This window comes from Brassica napus, chromosome C9 (assembly GCF_020379485.1).
Source record: "Brassica napus cultivar Da-Ae chromosome C9, Da-Ae, whole genome shotgun sequence".
Lineage (NCBI taxonomy): Eukaryota > Viridiplantae > Streptophyta > Magnoliopsida > Brassicales > Brassicaceae > Brassica > Brassica napus.
Genome location: NC_063452.1, coordinates 49,587,466 through 49,610,053, shown reverse-complemented (window position 1 = coordinate 49,610,053; position 22,588 = coordinate 49,587,466). Strand labels below are relative to the sequence as shown.

General features: G+C 32.9%; 2 protein-coding genes across 6 annotated transcripts; both read left to right on the top strand.

Annotated features, from left to right (window-relative positions):
- Window positions 1–1,662: 1,662 nt before the first annotated feature.
- LOC106376293 (rab3 GTPase-activating protein catalytic subunit-like) lies at window positions 1,663–10,369 on the top strand. 5 transcript variants are annotated; one of them, XR_007328889.1, is made up of 23 exons: window positions 1,663–1,879; window positions 1,947–1,990; window positions 2,056–2,119; window positions 2,273–2,399; window positions 2,472–2,539; window positions 2,613–2,710; window positions 2,943–3,114; window positions 3,321–3,552; window positions 3,860–3,986; window positions 4,096–4,205; window positions 4,323–4,415; window positions 4,662–4,790; window positions 4,934–5,067; window positions 5,143–5,238; window positions 5,394–5,461; window positions 5,667–5,835; window positions 5,910–5,981; window positions 6,158–6,197; window positions 6,373–6,650; window positions 6,729–6,906; window positions 6,988–7,208; window positions 7,281–7,719; window positions 10,306–10,369. XR_007328889.1 is itself a non-coding variant. In XM_013816363.3 (22 exons), the coding sequence occupies exons 1-22, from the start codon at window positions 1,826–1,828 to the stop codon at window positions 7,599–7,601; spliced, it is 2,892 nt and encodes a 963-aa protein (XP_013671817.1). In that variant the 5' UTR covers window positions 1,663–1,825; the 3' UTR covers window positions 7,602–10,369. The 5 variants fall into 5 exon arrangements, 4 of the variants coding, with proteins under 4 accessions (XP_013671817.1, XP_013671816.1, XP_048624839.1 ...); XM_013816363.3 differs by having other exon boundaries at window positions 7,284–10,369; XM_013816362.3 differs by having other exon boundaries at window positions 7,281–10,369.
- Window positions 10,370–17,026: 6,657 nt separating this feature from the next.
- LOC106431818 (protein LIGHT-DEPENDENT SHORT HYPOCOTYLS 5) lies at window positions 17,027–18,521 on the top strand. Its single transcript, XM_013872644.3, has one exon. It carries the CDS (start codon window positions 17,812–17,814, stop codon window positions 18,361–18,363), a length of 552 nt encoding a protein of 183 aa, XP_013728098.2. The 5' UTR covers window positions 17,027–17,811; the 3' UTR covers window positions 18,364–18,521.
- Window positions 18,522–22,588: the final 4,067 nt, after the last annotated feature.

Sequence of the window (22,588 nt, the reverse complement as noted above, 5' to 3'; positions counted from 1 at the left end):
TTAATTTTTACCCTGAAACTATTAGGCTTAGAATCAACAAATGCATAAATGTAAAATTATTGAAATGCAATATACATTACATCACAAACTCACTCCACCACTAATAAGTACTATTATACCCACAACAACACACTATTAAAAAAACAAACACATAATATTTTATCATATCACCTATTACTACATAACATAATAAAATATCAAATAATGTTTTTAGCAAATATAGTTAGCAATTAGTTCAATATATCATCCGAAAAATAATAATTAGCAACAATAAAACAACAACAATAAAACAATATTTCGCGCGAACATGCCCCTAGTAATCAATAAAAAAGACTTATCAGCCTTCGACAATTAACACACGGTAGGGTACACGAGCTGTGTGAACGTGTGTGGAAAAATCATTGGCCGTGGATGTTCAGAAAGTTACAGTAAATTTTTGATCTGCTGAAATACTACAATTGTAATCCTTAATTAATCCATTGAAATTTAATTTTTGGAAAGCTAATAGGAGATTCACTATTGAGAAATTGTGGCAAAGAAGAAATGAAGAAAATGAGTAAGTTGACGGAGGATTGGTGTTCGAAATGTAATTGGCAGCAGTTGAGGGTTTGAAAAGGAGAATGATGGATTTGGTGATCTCTTGTGGAGAATCCAGTTATCTATCTGATGGATTAAATCTGATAATTAATCGCCAAATGAGAATGTTATCTATTTGACAACAACAATCTACCCTTACATCAAACCATGTATTTTTTAAAATATTGCTTCTATTTTTGTTATTTTCTGATCAAAACTTAATTTAATTATATGGGCACTGAATTTTTTTTTCTTTCTAGAATAACATTTATTAATCAGTAAAAACACTAATTTTCTCTACATCTTAAACTCTAAAACTTTATCTCACCCCTTCAATACAAAACTCTAAATTTTAGTCACTAAACTATAAACCTAAATATGTAAATATATTTATTTTTCTTTTGAATGAAAGCTATTTTGAAAAAAATTGTACTAGTTTTTGAACAAAATCTTGATTAGGTGACGTTGAAGATATTTCTCTAGTTATTACAGGACACTTTACAGTCAATAATGAGAACTGAGAACTAATAATTTTTACTTTTTATGAAAATTTATATTTAGCGGTTTTATGCTTATTATTTATATAAAACTTTATATCGTCTATGTGAAAATCAATTTGCATCGGGATCCCATTTGCATCATATTAAAATTTTCATTAATTTCTATACATTACTTATTGGGGGTTTTTGAAGTAGAGTTCTTACTGGAATATAAGATTCCCACCCTAATAATCCCCACTAATCATGCTCTTATGTTAGAACTTAAAACATTGATAAAACTTTAACCAAACCACTTAAGTCCGAATAAGTAATGTTATCCGTTACCATTTGGACTTTGGAGCCTTAATCTTGTATCTAGGCAGCACAAAAAAAGGAGCATTCACAGATTAGAATTCTTGGGCTTTTTTTCAAACTGTCACTATTTGGGCATTAAAAAAAAGTATTCTAATGGGCCAACGTTGATATTGGGCTTTTTGTGACCGTCGGATTAGAAACACGACAGCTTGATAAACAGACTGCAAGCTGTTTCTCACTAAAAGAAACGGCACGCGTTCTTCTCACCGTCTGTCAAAGACCACAAAAGTCAGCCAACGAACGACGACGTTTAACCTCATCGTACTCGTCTTTCTGTAACTTTACATCGTCGTTGGTTCTTTTCACGGAGCGGATCTCTTCACCCGTGTGATCGGAGGATCTGCAAGAGTTCCTTACCCAGAAAAAAGAGCAATACGATTACCCACCCAATCCATATGGCTTCAACGAGCAGACCGAATTCTCTCCAAGAAGATGATGCGGAAGGAGAGGTATGCCACCTCCTAAACTTTTCATCTTCATGTGTTGTATTCATGGATCATGAATTGTATTTTTCAGGTGCAACATTTCGATGATTTCACTCTTGCTTCATCCTGGGAAAGGTATTACACCTTCACGATTCGAACGATTGGTTTCAATACTCACCACTGATTCAGTTGCTTTTTAGGTTTATTTCAGATATTGAAGCAACTTGTCGTCAATGGCTAGCCGATGGTCCCAAAAACCTAGTGGTACGTCTACTTTTCCAAAATGGGACTTTACTCTCCGAGTCTTCTATGGGGCCAGAGGCCTTAGAGCTAATATTATTATTTTGATGTACAATGATGGAGTTAGACGTGTATTGTTGAATATATTTGAGTTTCGTTATGGTTTTTTGAGCGCAGGAAAAGGGTGCTGTTACAGTGGAAGATTCCAAGAATCTGTTTAAGGTCAAATACGACCTGAAAAATGTCACAAAGAGCTACTGTATGGAGTTCTACTTCCAAATTGACGATAATGGTAGCCAACAAGGTATATATGATTACAGGGTGATAGGGAGAAACTGTATTTTCTTTTTCATGATTTGGTATCTGACTGATGCAGCGGGAGTTGATAATTGGAACACTAGTTCACATGATCTCCAGCTTTGCTTTGGGGTGAAGGATTTTCTGGTACGTTTTAAATCTATAGTTTCTGCCCTTTTACATATTTTGATATTTGATTGATTGTTCTTGCATCTTCTAGTTGATTGCTCCACAAAGTGCCAGTGGGGTGCTTCTTGATACACCGGAGTCTAGCAAGCTTCTGAGTTCGGTTGCTATTGCTTTGTCTAACTGTGCCAGGTGCGATTTCTTAGCTGGTAACACCGTTTTAGCTTTAGCATCATCGAATGAAACTCGTATAGTACACTGTTTCTTTGAGTTGATACCAAATCGTCTACCTATTACGCTGAAGTCTTGGAAATCAAAGTTGATAGAAATGTGTTGTCCTTGAGGATCTTTGCTAAAGAGATTTATCTTTGAGGTGCATATTTGGTTGAGTGTTCAATAATTTTCGTACGACTTTGGTATGCAGCTTGTGGCCAGCCTTCGTCCCTGTGCATGACCCTTCACGGAACGCATATATTGGAATCCAGAATATGGGCACTGTTTTTACTAGAAGATTTGAAGCAGATCGCATTGGTAGTCAAGTCCCTGTGAAACTCATGCACCTAGAAGGACTATATGAGTTGTTTTTTTCTAAGTTTGTAAGTCTTTGTGGATCCTACTTACTGATGAAAAGCTGGTTTCCAGTTTAGTTGCTTCTTATGTTCCTTTTTCTTCACTACTATATTTCTAAGGGGATCCATTTTTTAATCTTGACTTGAGATCCGGTCCAACGTGGCTTATTATATCAGGTGATTAAACGGTTTTGCTATATATGTACTAATCAACAACGGTTTATTATTTGAAGGTTTATTCTGGAGTGGACTTCTCAATGCATACTTTCAAAGTTCATTTTATGATGAGGCTAACATACGAAACCTTCACATCTGACGAGGATGATGAGAACAGTGATATTGATGAATTTATGGGTGACAAAGCTGACACTGCAGAACACCATGGCTCTGAGTCACGCAACAAGGTGCACTGGGACGATGATTGTCCTTGGAGTGAGTGGTACTCTGCTGAAGATCCACTTAGAGGTACATCCGTTGAAATGTGTTTCGTCTTTTTACACTACAGTCTACACAATACGTACCTTCCTTTACGATTTGTATTTTACCTCTCAGTCTTAAAGATTAGTTCGAATGTGTGTGTTTTCCGTGATTATACTACGCATATATATAATATACTATCTGGTCTTCACACCTCCGTATTCCAAAATACACTCAGATGATAATTGATGAGTGATGACAATCATGTATCTTTCTTCAAGCATAGGGTGGTCTTTGCTGTTGGTATATGCTATTCCAGGAATTCATTATCTAACTTTGTGGCTGATATGGACAGGATTCGAATTGGTGGTCACATGGGCTGATAGGACTGTAGAAAACACACTTGAGATGGCTGAACTTGAAAATGCTACACCTCATGAAGCTGAGAAGTGGATTTTACATCCAGTCCTCTCACCATATCTGTAAGAATTTCTTCTCATAGTTCTCCCGTCTAGAACAAAACAGTAGTGTGCATGTGTTGTGGTGTATTATTTCTCCCTTTCAGTTTTATAACAAATATTGTTTTACCAGGGGTGAGCCTTCACATGGGAAAAAAATTGATTTTTCGTCCCAACTACTTTGCTTGGTTGAAGCATTGGATACGTCTTTCACAGCTCAGTTTATGGAGGATTTCGTGTCAGGTCTGTGCAATTTTGTGTGCTTTTAAACACATTTCGAAACTCCCTGTGTGCTTATATTCATTTACAGCTTTAGCTTTTCCTGACTATTCTACTGTCTAATGTTTTTTAATCTCGCAGTGGAAAACTCAAGCTCTGAAAGTTTGAAGACTTCAGTGGTCATACCTCCTCCAACAGTTCTTGATCGGGTGATTAAAGATCTCTTTCATGAAGGTATTCTTCCACTATATTTTGTATGGGCATAGATGGATGTATACGGCCTATGTTTATGGTAGCATAGATCTAAGTACGGACGTAGATGCTGGGTTAAGAAGGATCTGAGTAGCCATATAATATTATTCAGTTTGAAGTGTTCAATTGCAACCGGGAGCATTTGATAATTTTCCCTTAGGTCCCAAACACTTGTTAGAATTTAGAGATGTGGAATTGTTTCACCTTTTTTCCAATTTAATTTCGCAGGATCCAAACTCCCAAATTTTACTAAAGGCGAACACCGGCTTTCTCGAGCTCTTAAGGCTGCACCGCTTGAATCTCTGTTCACACAATTTTGCTTGCACTCACTGTGGTTTGGCAACTGCAATATCCGTGGTATGTGCCTGTAGATTATGCCATATTTGGTCACCCATGCATTATTTATAGGCACAATTGATTAAATTGCCAGTGCCATTACGAAAATCAATGCTTGACTAATGAATATATTGTTTTTTTTGTTTTCTCCATCCCATTATTAGCCATTTCCTTTCTCTGGGTAGAGTTTGTCCGTGAAGTTCGTTGGTGTTGGGAAGAGTCACAGCCGTTGCCAAATATGCCAATCGACGGTTCTATTGATTTATCCACTTGTTTGATCCACCAGAAGTTGCATCTGGTAATCCCATATACATACTTAATCGGAAAAGTCAAGTTTCTTGTAGATACCAACAGTTTCTTCTTTGTTGACCAGCTTGCAATTTGCATTGAAAAAAATCGTGAAATGAATGAAGAGTTCCTAGACTGTATAGGAAGTGACGACAGTTCAGACGCTTCTGTTTCCGTGGAGGTGATTGGCTCAGTTTTTCTGTACATTTTACGAATTTTTTATTATGTGCTGCCATGTATGTGGTTTATTAAAGTAACAAGCTTCATGCTTGTTATTATGTTCCTTGGGTGCCTCTGGGTTGCTGGCTTTCAACATTTCTTTGAATGAATCTTCAGGAAAATCACAAGGTCGACAAGAGAAGAAATAGATCCTCAAAAGCAGGCCTACAGAGGAAACGTGACAGGTGAACTTAGCAAGTGAGGGCTCTTAGGTTCTCGTTGTTATTAGATAGATGAAACTCTGATTGCTTGTTATTACAAATACTCATTCTCATTCTTCTTTTCTTCCATTTCCAATATAAAATGATGGTAACTTTTGAATGTTCCAAGCTCATAGAGAGGAGACTTTCAGAAGGGCTTAGTGTTTATATCCCTTTTTCTTGGATACAGCTCAATTGCAGAAGATACATCTAATCAACTCAGATTTGAGAGGAAAGCTGAAAGCAAAAATTCTGTGAACCAAATCCGAGCAGATGCCTTCAGGAGGGGTTCAGCTGGACCAGTGGGGACCATGATGCTCCTGAAGTCACATCAGCCACTCCATGCCCCATTTACCCAGGTTACTGTTCGACTTGGACTCGTTTGTTTATTATCTTTGTTTTTAACACCCTCAAATTTACTTGGTTATGACAGGATCCACCTCTTATGACTGAGGACATGCACGAAGAGAGACTCCAGGCTGTGGAGGCGTTTGGTGATTCCCTTGTAAGCTTAAATTCTCTTCCAGTAGAAGTGAATATGGTTCCGTTATCTGCTAAGTAGTTTATATAAGTGTATTTTTTCTTGATAAATATGTGCATTGCGCTGCTTGCAATAATATGGGTTATTTAGTTTGTCGTTGTTTGACTACTAACAAACTCATTTTGCCCTTTGAATTTCAGAACGTTCCTGGCCAGTTGGAGAAGGACATCTTGTTATCTGGTGAGATTTAATATTCTCTCTGTTGTTTGGAGATGATATAAGATAAGAATTGTTGTTTATTAGAGTGAGTACAATGAAAGGGCACAATAGAAGCAGATAGTTTTGCAGACTACCATATATCCCACACTTCATTTCTTCTTGTATTATCTGTCCGATCTCACGAAGGTGATTGCAGACATGTCAGCATTCAAAGCAGCAAACCCAAATGCTGTGTTCGAGGACTTTATCAGATGGCACTCACCTGGAGATTGGGAGAGCTCTGAGCCTGAAGCTGCTGAAGCATCGGCAGGCTCCAGCACCGAAGGCTCGAAGGATAAATGGCCTCCTCATGGTCGCCTTTCTAAACGGATGTCTGATCAAGGAAATCTCTGGCGGAAAAGTTGGAATGATGCACCCGCTTTGCAAGCCGATGACCAAAAACCCCTCCTAGACCCAAACCGAGAGGGAGAAAAGGTGAGTGTCTTTTTGAAATCATTCAATAACCTCTTACGAGAGTTAGGTTTGACCTCATTGTGTTGACAAATTTCTCAGATTCTTCATTACCTGGAAACAGTGAGGCCCCATCAGCTCCTTGAGCAAATGGTCTGCACAGCCTTCAGAGGAGCAGCCGACACTCTTAACCAGACAAACTTCGGGGACATGAGACAAATGACCTCTAAATTGGAACAGCTCTACCTCATCATCAAATCTACTTTGGGAGTTCTACAGCGTAATATTGGTTTCTATCCTTAAGAATACAAATTTTCTTTAGGTCCCTCTTGTCTCTATAGTAACAGAGATTTGGATGCAGGCAACCATGTTCCAGATAGAGAACAGGCCGTCAAAGACCTGAGACGTCTCTGCGTGGCCTTTGAACACGTAGAGAAGTTGGTAACGGTCGCAGCATCTCTTCACAGAAAGTTCCTTGACGCATCACGCCTTGCTCAAGTTATATTCAGCGACTTCTACGCCCTTTATGTTCCAATGATGGGAATAAACTCAAATGACGAAGAAGAGAACAAAAGCAGGACGGTCAGTCATCATTAAACTAGCGAGAATCTCTTTTTATGGTAATGAACTAACGTGCCTGGTCATTTGAAACAGCAGGAGATGCAAGTAGGGAGACAGGAAGTGAGTTTCAGAGAGAGACAAGTGGTGTCGAATCTGTTCTCGCCGCCATCAGCGAACCAGTCTTGGAGAAAAGTGTTGAGTATGGGAAATCTACTAAACGGACACGAACCTATTCTCAGGGAGATCATTTTCTCCACCGGAGATGACGTCAACAACGGAATCCATTACGCTGCAGCTGCTGATGTGGCGGCCAGCGGTGACCGGAGAGGGGAAGAAATCGAGACACATAGAATGTACGTCTCTGGAACATCTAACGATCTCCGAGTTGCACTCTCTGTCACTTCCTGCGATTGAATTCTTTTTTCATTTTGGTCCTTTAATTTTCGATATTTTATTATTTAATAGAAATTTAGCAATTGAACAAATTTCAAAGCGTAATTTATTCCTTGATGTGTATTAATTCAGACAATAAATAAAGGGTGAATTTGCGAAATGACTAAGTTTGGAATGAAAATTAAGGGCAGTAACATTAATTTTGACAGAATTAAATATCTAACAATTAAGCTTGATCTGAGCCGGTTTTATTCATTGGACTTACAAGTAACCGGTAAAAGAGAGATGGTGAGATGATATTGATAACAACATGTATGATCATTATTTACCACGAACTATTATCTTAAAAGGGAAGATACACATTCCACGTCACGTATTAAATAGCCGCATACGTTTCACTTTCACTGTGTTCAATAAATAAGTGGACAAAAATAAAACTTTTCTGCAATAAATGGTATTCCATTTACTTCGTATTAACAAAATAATATAGAACACCAATTCCATCTCTACTCTAGATATTAAAGCCTATCACAATCACATCCACAACCCCTAAATACTAAATCTTAAATGTTATTCACTAAAGTCAAAATCAAAATATAAATCATAAATCCAAATATTAACTCTAAACTCAAACATAATGAAATAAAGTAAATAGTACTATAGTACATATTTACGAAATTATGAAATGTTTAGGATTGTACGTAAGAAGTTAATGATGGCCCCAATTTCAACTCCCACCTTCCAAATACTAAATACTAAACCCTAAACCCTGATCACTAAATCCTAAACCCAAATATAAATCTTAAATACAAATATAAACCATAAACTCAGATAGAATAGAACAAATTCAATAATATAATACATATTGGTGAAATTATGAAATATATATGCTTGCATGAAAGAAGTTATGTTGACCCCAACCTCAACCCCCACCTTCCAATTACTAAACCCTAAACCCAAAATCAGTAAACCCTATACCCAAATTTAAACCCTAACCCTAAATACTAAATCGTAGACCCTATTCACTAAAGCCAAAACCAAAATATAAATCCAAAATCTAAATATAAACTCTAAACCTAAATAGAATGAAATAAAATAAATAGTATAGTACCTATTTACGAAATTATGAAATGTCTAAACTTGCATGTAAGAAATTAATGATGACCCCAATCTCAACCCCCACTTTCCAAATACTAAACCCTAAACCCTAATCACTGAATTCTAAACCTAAATATAAATTTTAAATACAAATATAAACCCTAAAATCAGATAAAATGGAACAAAATCAATAGTATAGTACATATTGGTGAAATTATGAATTGTATATGCTTGCATGTAAGAAGTTATGTTGACCCCAACCCCAACCCCCACCTTCCAATTACTAAACCCTAAACCCAGAATCACTAAACCCTAAACCCAAATTTGAACCCTAACCCAAATATTAAAATCTTAAAATAGTGCATAATATTATGTAATATTAAACTATACTAAATACTAAACTCTAAATCCTAATTACTAAACTCTAAACCTAAATAAGTAGATTAAGCTAAACACTAATCAAGGAAGCATAAACCCAAATAGAACATATATAATATGGTTTACTATACCCAAACCTTTACTTAGTAAATCTAAACCTTAGACTGGAACCTATAAACTCAAATACAATATATAAATTGTTTTCCAATATTAAACACTTGAAATCACATTTACTTGGTTAGCATGTTGCATATCTTATATTTCATATAGTCTAAGTAATATAGTAAACGAATGTTTCAAATAATCAAATTTATCCAACACTCGAAAAATGAATTTCATATTACAATCAATCACACAAAATGACAAAGAAGAGACCTATCAAATTTAAAAACATGACATATTATTACATTTTTAAGGAGTAGTATAGAAATATGTCTCAAGTAGTATGGTAACTGTACATAGGTAGCTATACTTAAGAATATATACTATACTATTCATTTCACCGAATATAGTATAGACGGCGAGGTCATCTTCTTCAATTCTTTTTTTTTAGACAGACTGATACACATTCATTTCGTTCACCATCATTATTCTTCACCACCATATAGAGATCGTCTTCATCTCCTCTCTTTTTTCCCGACATGATGATGCTTTTACCGACTCGCCGTCGTTGTTCTTCACCACTAGATCTGTAAAGCAAAAACAAAAACGAAAACAGAGGATGGAAACAAAAGCATGATTGTGAGAATCAATTGATTTAAGAAAAAAAAAGGAAAAAAATGAAAGAGTTGTTGTGTGTGCTCACCGTCTACGCTTTCATCGTTGTCTTTTTTTTCACCACTGGATCTGTAAAACAAAAACAAAAACGAAAACAGAGTATGAAAACAAAAGTATGATTGTGAGAATCAATTGATTTAAGAAAAAAAAAGAAAAGAAATGAAAGAGTTGTTGTGTGTGCTCACCGTCTATGACTTCATCGTTGTCTCTTCTTTAGAACAATTGATTGTTCTTTTGTTGAAAAGAAATTCAATTCAAAAAGATGTGTGAGTAATGAAAGACCACGTTTTACTTTTTACAGTTACAAATTATTAATTAAATATTGCTTTCTTTGTGCAGGTTTCACCGGTTGTATACAAGGGTATAATGGCATTATTATACAAAAGACACAATACATATTTGCAAGCTAGGTCTTTTTGTCATACAATGAATTATAATTTGTTTGAAGGTTATACATCCCAATTCTCCATAAATAAATCTCACATATGTGTAATTTAAGTATTTAACATTAAGGAATGGATTATCTTTTTCATCAATCAACCTAATTGATTTGTATAATTCTTAAACTTCCCTACGTATATTTGTATTTTCTTGGAATTAAGTCGAGAGAATGAGGGTCAGGGGCCGGTGGTTTCACCACCGCCGGTCACCTCTTTTCTTTTGTTTTTTTGCTTTTTTTGTGTAAATACTAATAGGATCTTCGGATAGTCCGATCCTTCCTTCCGTCTGCGGATTACTTCTTCGGTTTTAGCTGATTTAACTCTTCGCCGGACGATGTTTTTGTTGTGTTTTGAATAAACATCATCTACTCTCCGGTTTTAGTTTTAAATCCCGGTTGTCTCTTTAATCTCTCATCTTCTCTGATGGTTATCCTCAAACTCTATTACTGGATGAAGTCAATCTTTGTCGTTATAAATCTAGACAAAGTATTCAAAAGGGTTAGAGTTCTGAGTTTTGCAGATTAACCTCACCGGTTTGTTTCAACTTAAGAAAAGTCAGAGTTTGCTTCCTGCAAATGTTTTGGCAATAGTTGGTACCAAATCGTTTGAAGGTATTTGGAGTTCTTCACATCCAAAGGAAGATATTGGAGATTGAAGAAACAGAGGCGCGAAGGAGAGTATTGGTTTCAGATCTACCGGAAGGTGTCTACCGATCTTTGGTGATGAGGAAACAGAATCAAGGTTGAAAGAACAGAGTCTTTGCGATGAAATTTTCACGGCGTCGGCGGTTGTCGTTTCACGGTGTCGGCGGCTTCCGCTTCACAGCCTCGACGGCTACCGCTCTGTGCATGGAGGACACGTGTTAACACGTTTTGCATGAAGATGATGCTCCTAGGTTATTCTAGAAATTGAGATGTTCTTTTGGACTTTAAAACTTAATGTTTTCTCTATATGAACCTTTCATTGTATTCTGAAACCTATGTAAAAGTCCATTAGGGTTTTAACACGAATGAAGTTAGTTGACAACAGAAAAAAAAAAGTCGAGAGAATGTGGCGACTGTTACTAGTATTTTAATTTTCTGTTACATTTATACTATTTTGCATCATTTGAAGTTTCAATCATATGGGTATAAACGAGTCAAGATGACGTAAATGCAATTCAAGTGTCATAATTAAGACTACTCAACTAACGCTTTTTAAAAGACAAATAAAAGATTAGTTCTCTGTTACTTGTGCAATATAAAATGTAATCATGTGATGCCAAGCATTAGATTGAGTGGGTTCAAAAATGATCTGTGCAAAGGAGAAAAAGATAATGTATTTTATCAAGCTATACAATTATCAGAGAAGTGAACTTGATTACTTATCATCTTTCCATGATTTTAATTATTTGTTTATTTGTCATTTTTTTCATGATTATAGGATAAATCATTAATTTAGTAATAATAATAATAATTATTATTATTATTTTATATCTGTATATATATATATATTTTATCATGATATTTAAGATAATTAATAAACATTAACATATTCTAACAGTATATATACTATTATTTATAAAAATATATATTTAATATATATTTATCATGATATTAAAAACATTTAATTAATAAATAGATATTAACAATATATACCGATAATATCATCATTACTTATATCTTACATTTAGTTTAAAATTTTAATTACTAAGCTAATTTCTATGATTTTTATCGAAAATATTGATCAAATACAGATTATTTGTTTATTCGGTTTGATCGCTTAATAAACCAAAGAAACCTTTATATAGTATATAAGTATACTAATATATCTTAACTAATCGGTTTTATTGGTTCATTCGGTTTGACCACTTAATATATTGAACCATATTCATATACTATCGTTTCTTAAAAATAACATCTATTCGGTTTATTCAGTACTACCAAATCCAAACTATTTTCTCTATTTTGGTTTGGTTCAGTTTTACCGAATTGAACACTCATAAACTATCGTTATTTTGTTAATGTTTTATATTTTTTACTTTTATCATCTTTTCAGTCCAAATTGCAATATCTGTTAATTTCAAATACAAATTTCTTAATCTATACTATTAAAATAGAAGTCATGACTTCTTTTATGTGTGGTTTTTTTATTTGGACCATCGTTAGAAAATTTATTAAATTTTACATAACTTAATTATAATATCTTTTAATATATTTATTTAAAATACTAATAATTATTTTAAAGAAATGTCTAACAAAATCTTTCAAATATCTTTTAGAGTATTTTTTAATATATTTTCGAAATTAGTTATTTAAAAATTAAATTATCACAAAATATAATTAGAAACTAAATTTTAGCTTAGTTTTGATTGTATACAAAAATTAATAATTATAAAAAATACTTTTAATAATATTTAATGATAATAATAATGTTGAATAGAATTTATTTCAAAATGTAACGATTTCTTAAATGATTTTTTAAAAAATCAGTGTAAGTATCCACCTAATCAGTAATCTCATATAAAACGTTTAACTACCGCCTAACAATTTCTTGAACATTGGCCGAGAACAATAACCCGAGCCACTTATTGTTCTAGATTGTTTATTAAGAAAAACTGAAATTGAAAATCCATATAGTTTATGCAGACTATATTGCAATGAAGATCAACATTTATAATTAGTTAATTCATTTTCATCAACGGTAGAACAAACAGAAAAAAAAAAACCATCCATTATAAAATTAATTTTATTGATTGGGGCAGTTACATGAATCTATTGATGTATTTTTTTTTGTAGATTTAGACATGCAATCGTCTAATACACTAGATATTGATTGTTGGAGGAAGTGGCGGGACATGTCTACATCTTCCCTCTCCTGGACATCCCGGTTTGTACGGATTTACTGGTTGCGGGGGTGGACACGTTCCAGGACTACAGCCAGGGGGAAGATCGCCACCACGTATTGGTGGATATCCAATAAATTTTCCAGTTGCTGGGTTGCTGATCATAAACACACATGCTGCTATGAGTATTGCAACGACCATAACCCTATTTGTTCCTTTTAGATTGCTCATTATTTGTGTCGAAATTAAATGTTTACAGAATAGCTTATGGAGTGTTGTGCTAATTGGTATGAACAGGGTTTTTATAGTGTGTAATTTTTGAAAAAGATATCTATTTATCTATAGAAGTGAATTTGCATACTTGTCATATTTTCCATGATTTTAGTTAATTTGCTTACTTGTCATCTTTTCCATGATTTTAGGATAAATTATTAATTTAATTAATATTATTATTTATTTATTTTATTTTGATATATTTTAGTTAATTTGCTTACTTGTCATCTTTTACATGATTTTAGGATAAATTATTAATTTAATTAATATTCTTATTTATTTATTTTATTTTAACATATATATATATTTATCATGATATTTAAGATAATTAATAAACATTAACATATCCTAACAGTATATATACTATTATTTATAAAAATATATATACTTGTCATCTTTTCCATGATTTTAGGATAAATCATTAATTTAATTAATAATTTTTTATATCTATATATATATATATATATTTATTTATCATGATACTTAAGATAATTAATAAACATTAACATATTCTAAAATTATATATACTATTATTTATAAATATATATATTTAATATATACTTATCATGATATTAAAGACATTTAATTAATAAATAGATATTGACAATATCTAGCGATAATATCATCATTACTTATATCTTATATTTAGTTTAAATTTTTAATTACTAATATTATAGCCAGTTTCTATGATTTTTATCAAAAGTATTGATCAAATACATATTATTTGTTTATTCGGTTTGATCGCTTAATAAACCAATGAAACCTTTATATAATATATAAGTATACTAAAATATCTTAACTAATCGGTTTTATTTGTTTATTCGGTTTGGCCGCTTAATATATTGAATTATATTCATATACTACAGTTTCTTAAAAATAACATCCATTCGGTTTATTCAGTACTACCAAATCAAAACTATTTTCTCTATTTTGGTTTGGTCGGTTTTAAATGGTTCGGTTTTACCGAATTGAACACTCATAAACTATCGTTATTTTGTTAATGTTTTATATTTTTGACTTTTATCATCTTTTCAGTACTACCATATCCAAACTATTTTCTCTATTTAGGTTTGGTCAGTTTTAAATGGTTCGGTTTTACCGAATTGAACACTCATAAACTATCGTTATTTTGTTAGTGTTTTATATTTTTGACTTTTATCATCTTTTCAGTCCAAATTGCAATATGTGTTAATATCAAATACAAACTTTCTAATCTATACTATTAAAATAGAAGTCATGACTTCTTTTATGTGTGATTCTTTTATTTGGACCATCTTTCAAAAATTTATTAAATAACTTAATTATAATATCTTTTAATATATTTATTTTTATTTGAAATACTAATAATTATTTTACAGAAATGTCTAACAAAATCTTTCAAACATCTTTTAGAATATATTTTTAACATATTTCGAAATTAGTTATTTAAAAATTAAATTATAACAAAATAAAATTAGAAACTAAATTTTAGTTTAGTTTTGATTGTAAACAAAAATTAATAATTATAAAAATAATTTTAATAATATTTAATGATAATAATAATTTCAAATTGAATTTATTTCAAAATTAAATTTAAGAAATATTTTAAAAGATGTTTTTAAAAATAAATATTCATTTGTATTTCTAATGTGAAAATAAACATATCCTATCTATTTAGCACAAAAATTATGACTTATTTTATATGTGATTTGTTTAAATTTAAGATCACTTAGAAGTCATACATTTAAATGATTTTACCATGTAATATAATTAATTTACACTTTTCTTCATAGATGAAACATTTGATCTTTATTCATATTATATATATATATATAAAACTTTAGTCTAGTGTTATTAACGTTTATGTATTCCTCTGAGTTAAAAACCAATTCGATTTATTATTTAAACAACTATACTTAATTGATTTAATTAATTACTATGTACCAAATTTTCTATTATGTAGGTTGAACTTAATTTAATTTCCTCATATATTTCAAATTTAGAAATATTTTTTTATGTAAATCTGTATTGTTACATAATAATGTTTTCAAAATAAATTTTGTTACAAAAATACAAAATTTATTAAATTTATAGTAGTAATATTATACGCCACACAAATATTATTATAAAATTAGATAATATATAACATCAAATTAAATTAATTTATTAATATATTTTATTGCATAATCTAAAATATTTTATAAATAAAATCTGCACGGTCGTGCGGGTCAAGATATAGTTGAATTATGTTTGTGCTAGCATGGAAACAAAGCATGCTATTTATACGAATGTGAATTAAATCTAGAAGAAGCTTACTAAATTGATGATTATATATTATTGATAGAGATGACGTTTTCATTCTTCGATGATAAAAAGAAATGATGAAGAATAAAGAGTTTTGTGGTAGGGACTTCATTAAATAGTTGTCATGTTTGACATGATCCTGATAAATGATAATCATGAGGGATGGTGTGTGCACCATTGTATTTTTTGGTTTGCCATACACATAACACATCATAGTCTAATAGCAAGGTAATATATCTCAAGTGACCTAGAGTAGCTAAGATAACATGTAAGCATTAATATTCGTTTATAAGTATCACGCTAAAGTGAAAGGCGTGACCGTATAGGTCATGAGATTATGCACTAAACACAACGAGATTAAGTAAATTATATGTCCGAGTGATTCAATGATTTCCTCAAATTATGGACCTTGTATAAATGGGTATATATAATACAGTCAAGTTGAAAGACTAACAAAAACTATTATACGGTGTTATTAAGGACATTCAGACTTGGGTGTCTCTACAAGGAAGTTGACTAGTTGGTGGTCTAGTGTGAACTAAAGTGTTAGTATTGATACTCTTGAGATTAAGACACAAAATCAAAATCATACCGTATTTATAAATAAATAAACATAACAAATAATATATACCGTCAATAAAGTACTAATTAAGCAACATGCACATACAGTTAGTTACAACTTACAAACTTGCAAAGCTTACAGCTACTAATCAGCGAACTATTAACTTCAATACGTGAACTTGATAAAGAAGTTAACTACTTTCCAATGAAAGTAAAAGGGGAAAAGTTGTATTTCCTATAATAGAATAAATATTGGACCGACGACCTATTGATATGATTTGATGTATCAACAATATATATAAATGATTAAATCAAAATGAATCACGGGAAAAATCGACTATATAGTAGAGCATTTGATTTGAATGGAAGTCGCCTTAACGTCGTTAACTTAACCTTCCCTAAAACATAGCTCTTAAGTTCGTGAAAAAATGTTTTTCACACCGTGTTATATCATCCTTATGTTGGTTGTGGACATTACGTACTATTTTTTGTGTAGATCTAAGTGATGAAAGATATATGTAGTGAAAAAGTTGCGAAATATGCAATAATTTTTTTTTTAAAGGTGGAAAGAGTTCTGACTTCTGACCAGATCCTAATTTTTCTCTAAACCGGGAATCAGCAGGTGTGTAATACTTAATGACATGACGTGAAATCTCATGGGAATCGAACTAGAAAACATGATGTATCCATTTCGAAGCTAAACTACTAGTGACGCACCTTTGGTTATTAATAATTATTTGGCTGTGTTAGAAGTATGAATCCGATACACTATGTACATCTTCCATTACTGTCAAAATTGCTTTACTTTTTAGATGAACATGCAACATATGTCAACCCGACTGAGTTGGGCGAGTGGTTAGAATTTCGTGGTTGAGGTGCCCATGGTGCCAATACGCCCGGGTTCGAAGCCTCACGCTGCAAACAATTCTCTCGGGCCACTGGGGCATTATTACATGGAGCTCGTCAGCGCCAGGAGGGGGATTAGTCCTTTGGGCCTAGAAAGCCTTTGGGGAAACCCTGAATTCCTTAAAATTCAAAAAAAAAAAAACATATGTCATAAGATATTACAACAAAAATCAACGGATATCCACTAAGGAAAAGTTATAACCTAATCATGTAAATTGCCATTAATTAATATACTTATAAGCCTAAATCATTAGGTTTTGCTAACACTTTATATTCATTTGTTTTCTTAATCAAAACGTAAAAGTAGATGTGAATTTATCTTTTTCTCAAAAAAATAGATGTAAAATCTTTAATTAACAAGACGTCCCATAAAAAAATCTAAGACATAGGCAAAAAAATTCTAAAAACACGGTGGGTAAAAGAAATTAGATGGATCTCAATTTCCATTTTCTCCTTTTCTGTTTCACACTGAAATAAAAATGATGATGGGACGTATAAAAAGGTGAGAAACTACAATATGAATAATCAAATCCAACTTGTTGCTTGTGACTTGTGACTTAACATAAGATAAGAACTCATCCTTTCTTTCTCTCTCAGACACACGACCCACACACACACACACAGAGATTCACAAGCAAAATCAAGAACCCTAAAATCTAAAGAACGTCCTGACATAATCACACGATCAAAAATGGAGGGAGAAACCGCAGTGAAGGCAGCGGCAAGTTCCTCATCATCACCAAGCCGCTATGAGTCGCAAAAGAGACGAGACTGGAACACTTTCCTACAGTATCTAAAAAACCACAAGCCACCTTTAACCCTGTCTCGTTGCAGTGGCGCACACGTCATCGAGTTCCTTAAGTACCTCGACCAGTTTGGTAAGACCAAAGTCCACGTCGCGGCTTGTCCCTTCTTCGGAGTACCGTACCCACCGGCTCAGTGCACTTGCCCTCTCAGGCAGGCTTGGGGAAGCCTCGACTCTCTCATCGGCCGTCTAAGGGCTGCGTTCGAGGAAATCGGCGGTGGTCTTCCAGAGTCAAACCCTTTAGCTGCCAAAGCGATTAGGATCTATCTTAAAGAAGTACGTGAAACTCAGGCTAAGGCTCGAGGGATTCCATACGACAAGAAGAAACGGAAACGACCTCGTACAGCTAAGGAAACTCAGAAGCCCGATGATGGAGAAGGTGCCGGTGGAAGTGGAAGTGGTGATTCTGCTTTGGTTATTTCTGCAACTGTGGTATAGTCCAAATATAAGATGCTAAAACTAAATATAAGAAAACTTTGGCATAGTAATTCTCTCCGTGTTCTTTACTTTATAAATTTTATATGTTGTGTAGTCGTTTATTTGAGTTGTAGAATGCAATTATAAATGGAAAAGACGGATCATAGATTATTATAACATAGATCTTAATTATTATGTTTAATTATTCACAGTGATCACTTATTTTTCACCGTGATTGATCAGTACACGAAAGTGTATAATTGTGATGTGTACGTGTACGTTCCGAGTCTCGGGTCTCACGTGAATTGTGATTTCTCTCACAAGTCACGAATCTTCAGGTGCTTCCTTTTAAAAGATTTTATGATGATGGTGATGATCATCTTCCTATACTCCCACTTTATTTTATTTTCTTCTTTACAATTTCAACGTCTCAAGAAATATTTGAGTTCCCTTTATTTGCTTCGACATTTGATTTTAAAACCATTTACATCTTTTTTTGTGCAAAAAATGTTTTTCACGTCTTTGTCGGAAATCAAACATTGTAAATAATATATATATAAATTACATATGATAGGTAGGGAAGTGTGTATGATTGTTACATCAGGTTTCATAATATATTTTTTAGCATGTTATGTACTTGTTAATCTATAGTATATAAAAGTTGAGGATCCAAACAATTGAAAGTATTTATATAAGATTTTGAATCACTAACTATCACAGTGTATACCAAATCAATATTTTAGTTATTAAATATTTGTGAAAATGTCAATATTTCCAAACACATGTTATTCCAAATAAAACTGAAATAGATATAAAATAAGGCAAACAAACAAAAGAAAATCAGTTTGATATATATATTGATTTTTTGGAAACCTAACATTACTTACTTTTTTGATAAAGGGTTTTCATTAATTTATATTTTTTTTTTTTACAAAACATAAACTTAAATTAAAAACCCATCCTAAAGTCCAGAATAGGGCTTGCACTACAAGAAAACAGCGGCATACTGAGGGAAAAAATCGTCGGTATGTCGTCGGAATAACGCTATTCCGACGACATACCGACGAAAAAAGTCCTCGGAAATAACTCCTCGGAAATTCATCTTTCCTCGGAAATCCCTCGGAAATTTCCGACGGAATTCCGAGGAAATGAATTTCCTCGGAATATTCCGAGGACTTTTTTCGTCGGAAATTCCTCGGAATATTCCGAGGAATATGTCGTCGGAATATTCCGAGGGATACACTTCCTCGGAATATTTCCAAAATTCAAAAAAAAAATTATAAATTTATTTTTTTAAATTGAAATTCAAAAATATAAAATTAAAATTGAAATAGAAAACATATTTAAAATACAAAAAATAATAAAATAGTTTTTATAAATAAAAAAATGTTTTATAAATACAAAATTAGTTTTAATAAATATAAATATTTTTATAAATATGAAATCATCTTTTTATAAATACAAAATAGTTTTTATAAATACAAAAAATAATAAAATAGTGTTTATAAATAAAAAATGTTTTATAAATACAAAATTAGTTTTAATAAATATAAATATTTTTATAGATATGAAATCATCTTTTTATAAATACAAAATAGTATTTATAAATACAAAAAATAATAAAATAGTGTTTATAAATCAAAAAATGTTTTATAAATACAAAATTAATTTTAAAATATGAAATCATCTTTTATAAATCCAAAAAACGAATTTATATACAAAGAACGTTTTGTATATTTAAAAATAGTTTTTATAAATACAAAAATAAAAAAATAGTGTTTATAAATCAAAAAAATGTTTTATAAATACAAAATTAGTTTTGATAAATATAAATATTTTTATAAATATGAAATCATCTTTTATAAATCCAAAAATCGAATTTATATACAAAAACGTTTTGTAAAATCGAATTTATATAAATGTTTTGTAAATACAAAAATAATAAACAATTTATAAAAAAAATTCTAAATGAATTCAACACAACCAAATCACAATTCTAAACCTATTACACAACAAATCACAATCCTACCCAATCACCCTAACAAAAATCTATCAAAAAACTTCTAAAATCATGAAATCTACTTAAAAACCTAACAAATAGGACCTAAGAGAGTGGGATAAGGTCCTTACATGATTTGTAAAGGAATGGAAAGGATTCGCCGGAGAGATCGTCGCGAGAGAAGGTGGAGAACGCCGGAAGGAGAGAGAGATCGCCGGAGAGGAAGAAGAGAGAAATGGGGAAGAAGAGAGAAATGGGGAAGAAGATGCGGTTGGAGTTTATAAAACCTTGGGTCTGACGGATATTTTCCGTCGGAATTCCCTCAGTATTTTCAATTTCAATTTTCGCGAAATATTTGGCGGCTTGTTTGCCCGGTTAAATGAAAATATTCCGAGGAAATTCCGACGGCCACTTAAATATCCGTCGGAATTTCCTCGGAATATTTTCATTAATTCGAGGAAAAAGAATATCCTGTGCATGTATTTCTATTAATTTATATTGTTCCTCGGAATTTCCTCGGAATATTCCGAGGAAATACCGAGGAACTAGTGTTTGGGGTTTCAAAACATCAATTTTTTTTGCCATATTTCATTTCTTATACAATTGTAATGCATACCATTGAAGATTCTTTGTATAGATGAGCATAAACCATGAAATAACAAATTTCAAAACGAATTGTAAGTATTCCCTTTACTGTTCATTAAAGTGTATAAGTGTTTCTCTTATGTTGTGGGGATTTCGTTCATACAATCGGAAAAGTGTTTATTATAGGGTAATGAACAAATTTTTGACTTCATAATGAACGTAAGACACTTAATAAGGGTTATATAGGTGTTATTCAAACCGCAAAACGTTGTTTTCGGTTTAAAAACCCTATTTCCTCGGAATTTCCTCGGAATATTCCGAGGGAATTCCGAGGAAACCCTTTTCTTCCTCAGAATTTCCTCGGAATATTCCGAGGAAATTCTGAGGAACTAGTGTTTGGGGTTTCAAAATCTCGAATGTTTTTTTATAAACGGATCGATCGATGTATTTATGTCCAAAAACGCATCGATCGATCACTAAGATGGACCAAAGCGTAACAATGTGATCGATCGATGAGATTATCCCATCGATCGATCAAGGATATCAAGTGTTCCTCGGAATTTCCTCGGAATATTCCGAGGAAATTCTGAGGAACTAGTGTTTGGGGTTTCAAAATCTTGAATGTTTTTTTATAAATGGATCGATCGATGTATTTATGTCCAAAAACGCATCGATCGATCACTAAGATGGACCAAAGCGTAACAATGTGATCGATCGATGAGATTATCCCATCGATCGATCAAGGATATCAAGTGTTCCTCGGAATTTCCTCGGAATATTCCGAGGAAATTCTGAGGAACTAGTGTTTGGTGTTTCAAAATCTTGAATGTTTTTTTTATAAACGGATCGATCGATGTATTTATGTCCAAAAACGCATCGATCGATCACTATGATGGACCAAAGCGTAACAATGTGATCGATCGATGAGATTATCCCATCGATCGATCAAGGATATCAAGTGTTCCTCGGAATTTCCTCGGAATATTCCGAGGAAATTCTGAGGAACTAGTGTTTGGGGTTTCAAAATCTCGAATGTTTTTTTATAAACGGATCGATCGATGTATTTATGTCCAAAAACGCATCGATCGATCACTATGATGGACCAAAGCGTAACAATGTGATCGATCGATGGGTATATGTCTAAAAACGCATCGATCGATCACTAGTTCGTCGGAATTTCCTCGGAATATTCCGACGGATTGATGTTTCCTCGGAATTCCGTCGGTATATTCCGAGGAAATTCCGAGGAACCCCAAAATTTGGGTTTCCTCGGAATTTCCTCGGAAATTCCTCGGGAAATTCCGAGGATTTCATTTTCCGTCGGAATGTCCGTCAGAATACCGATGTTTTCTTGTAGTGTTGGTTTAATTATCAAATCAAAGATTGAAATTACAACCCAGAACTACACCCCAAATCCAAACTGAGAGGAAAAACCCATGTAAACCAGGTTACAAAAACCCTAGAATGGAGAGAAGCACTACAATCCAAAGACCACCGCGCCGCCAAGCTAGAACCACTACTGCAAGAGAACTCCGGTGAGCACGAAGCCACCACGAGCGAAGGAGCGAAGAAGGGAGACTTCTCTTTTAGCAATCTCCGGTGAAGGACCGACTCGGAAAGGAGCACCGAGCCGGCACAGAAGCCACCACGAACCACCAATCA

Bases quoted from the DNA above. Each gene is read 5' to 3' on its own strand.
- LOC106431818 (XM_013872644.3), top strand. From the start codon at position 17,812: ATGGAGGGAGAAACCGCAGTGAAGGCAGCGGCAAGTTCCTCATCATCA.
- LOC106376293 (XM_013816362.3), top strand. From the start codon at position 1,826: ATGGCTTCAACGAGCAGACCGAATTCTCTCCAAGAAGATGATGCGGAA. The intron at 3,553-3,859 runs GTACATCCGTTG...TGATATGGACAG, and splicing joins TGCTGAAGATCCACTTAGAG to GATTCGAATTGGTGGTCACA. The intron at 4,416-4,661 runs GTATTCTTCCAC...TTAATTTCGCAG, and splicing joins TAAAGATCTCTTTCATGAAG to GATCCAAACTCCCAAATTTT.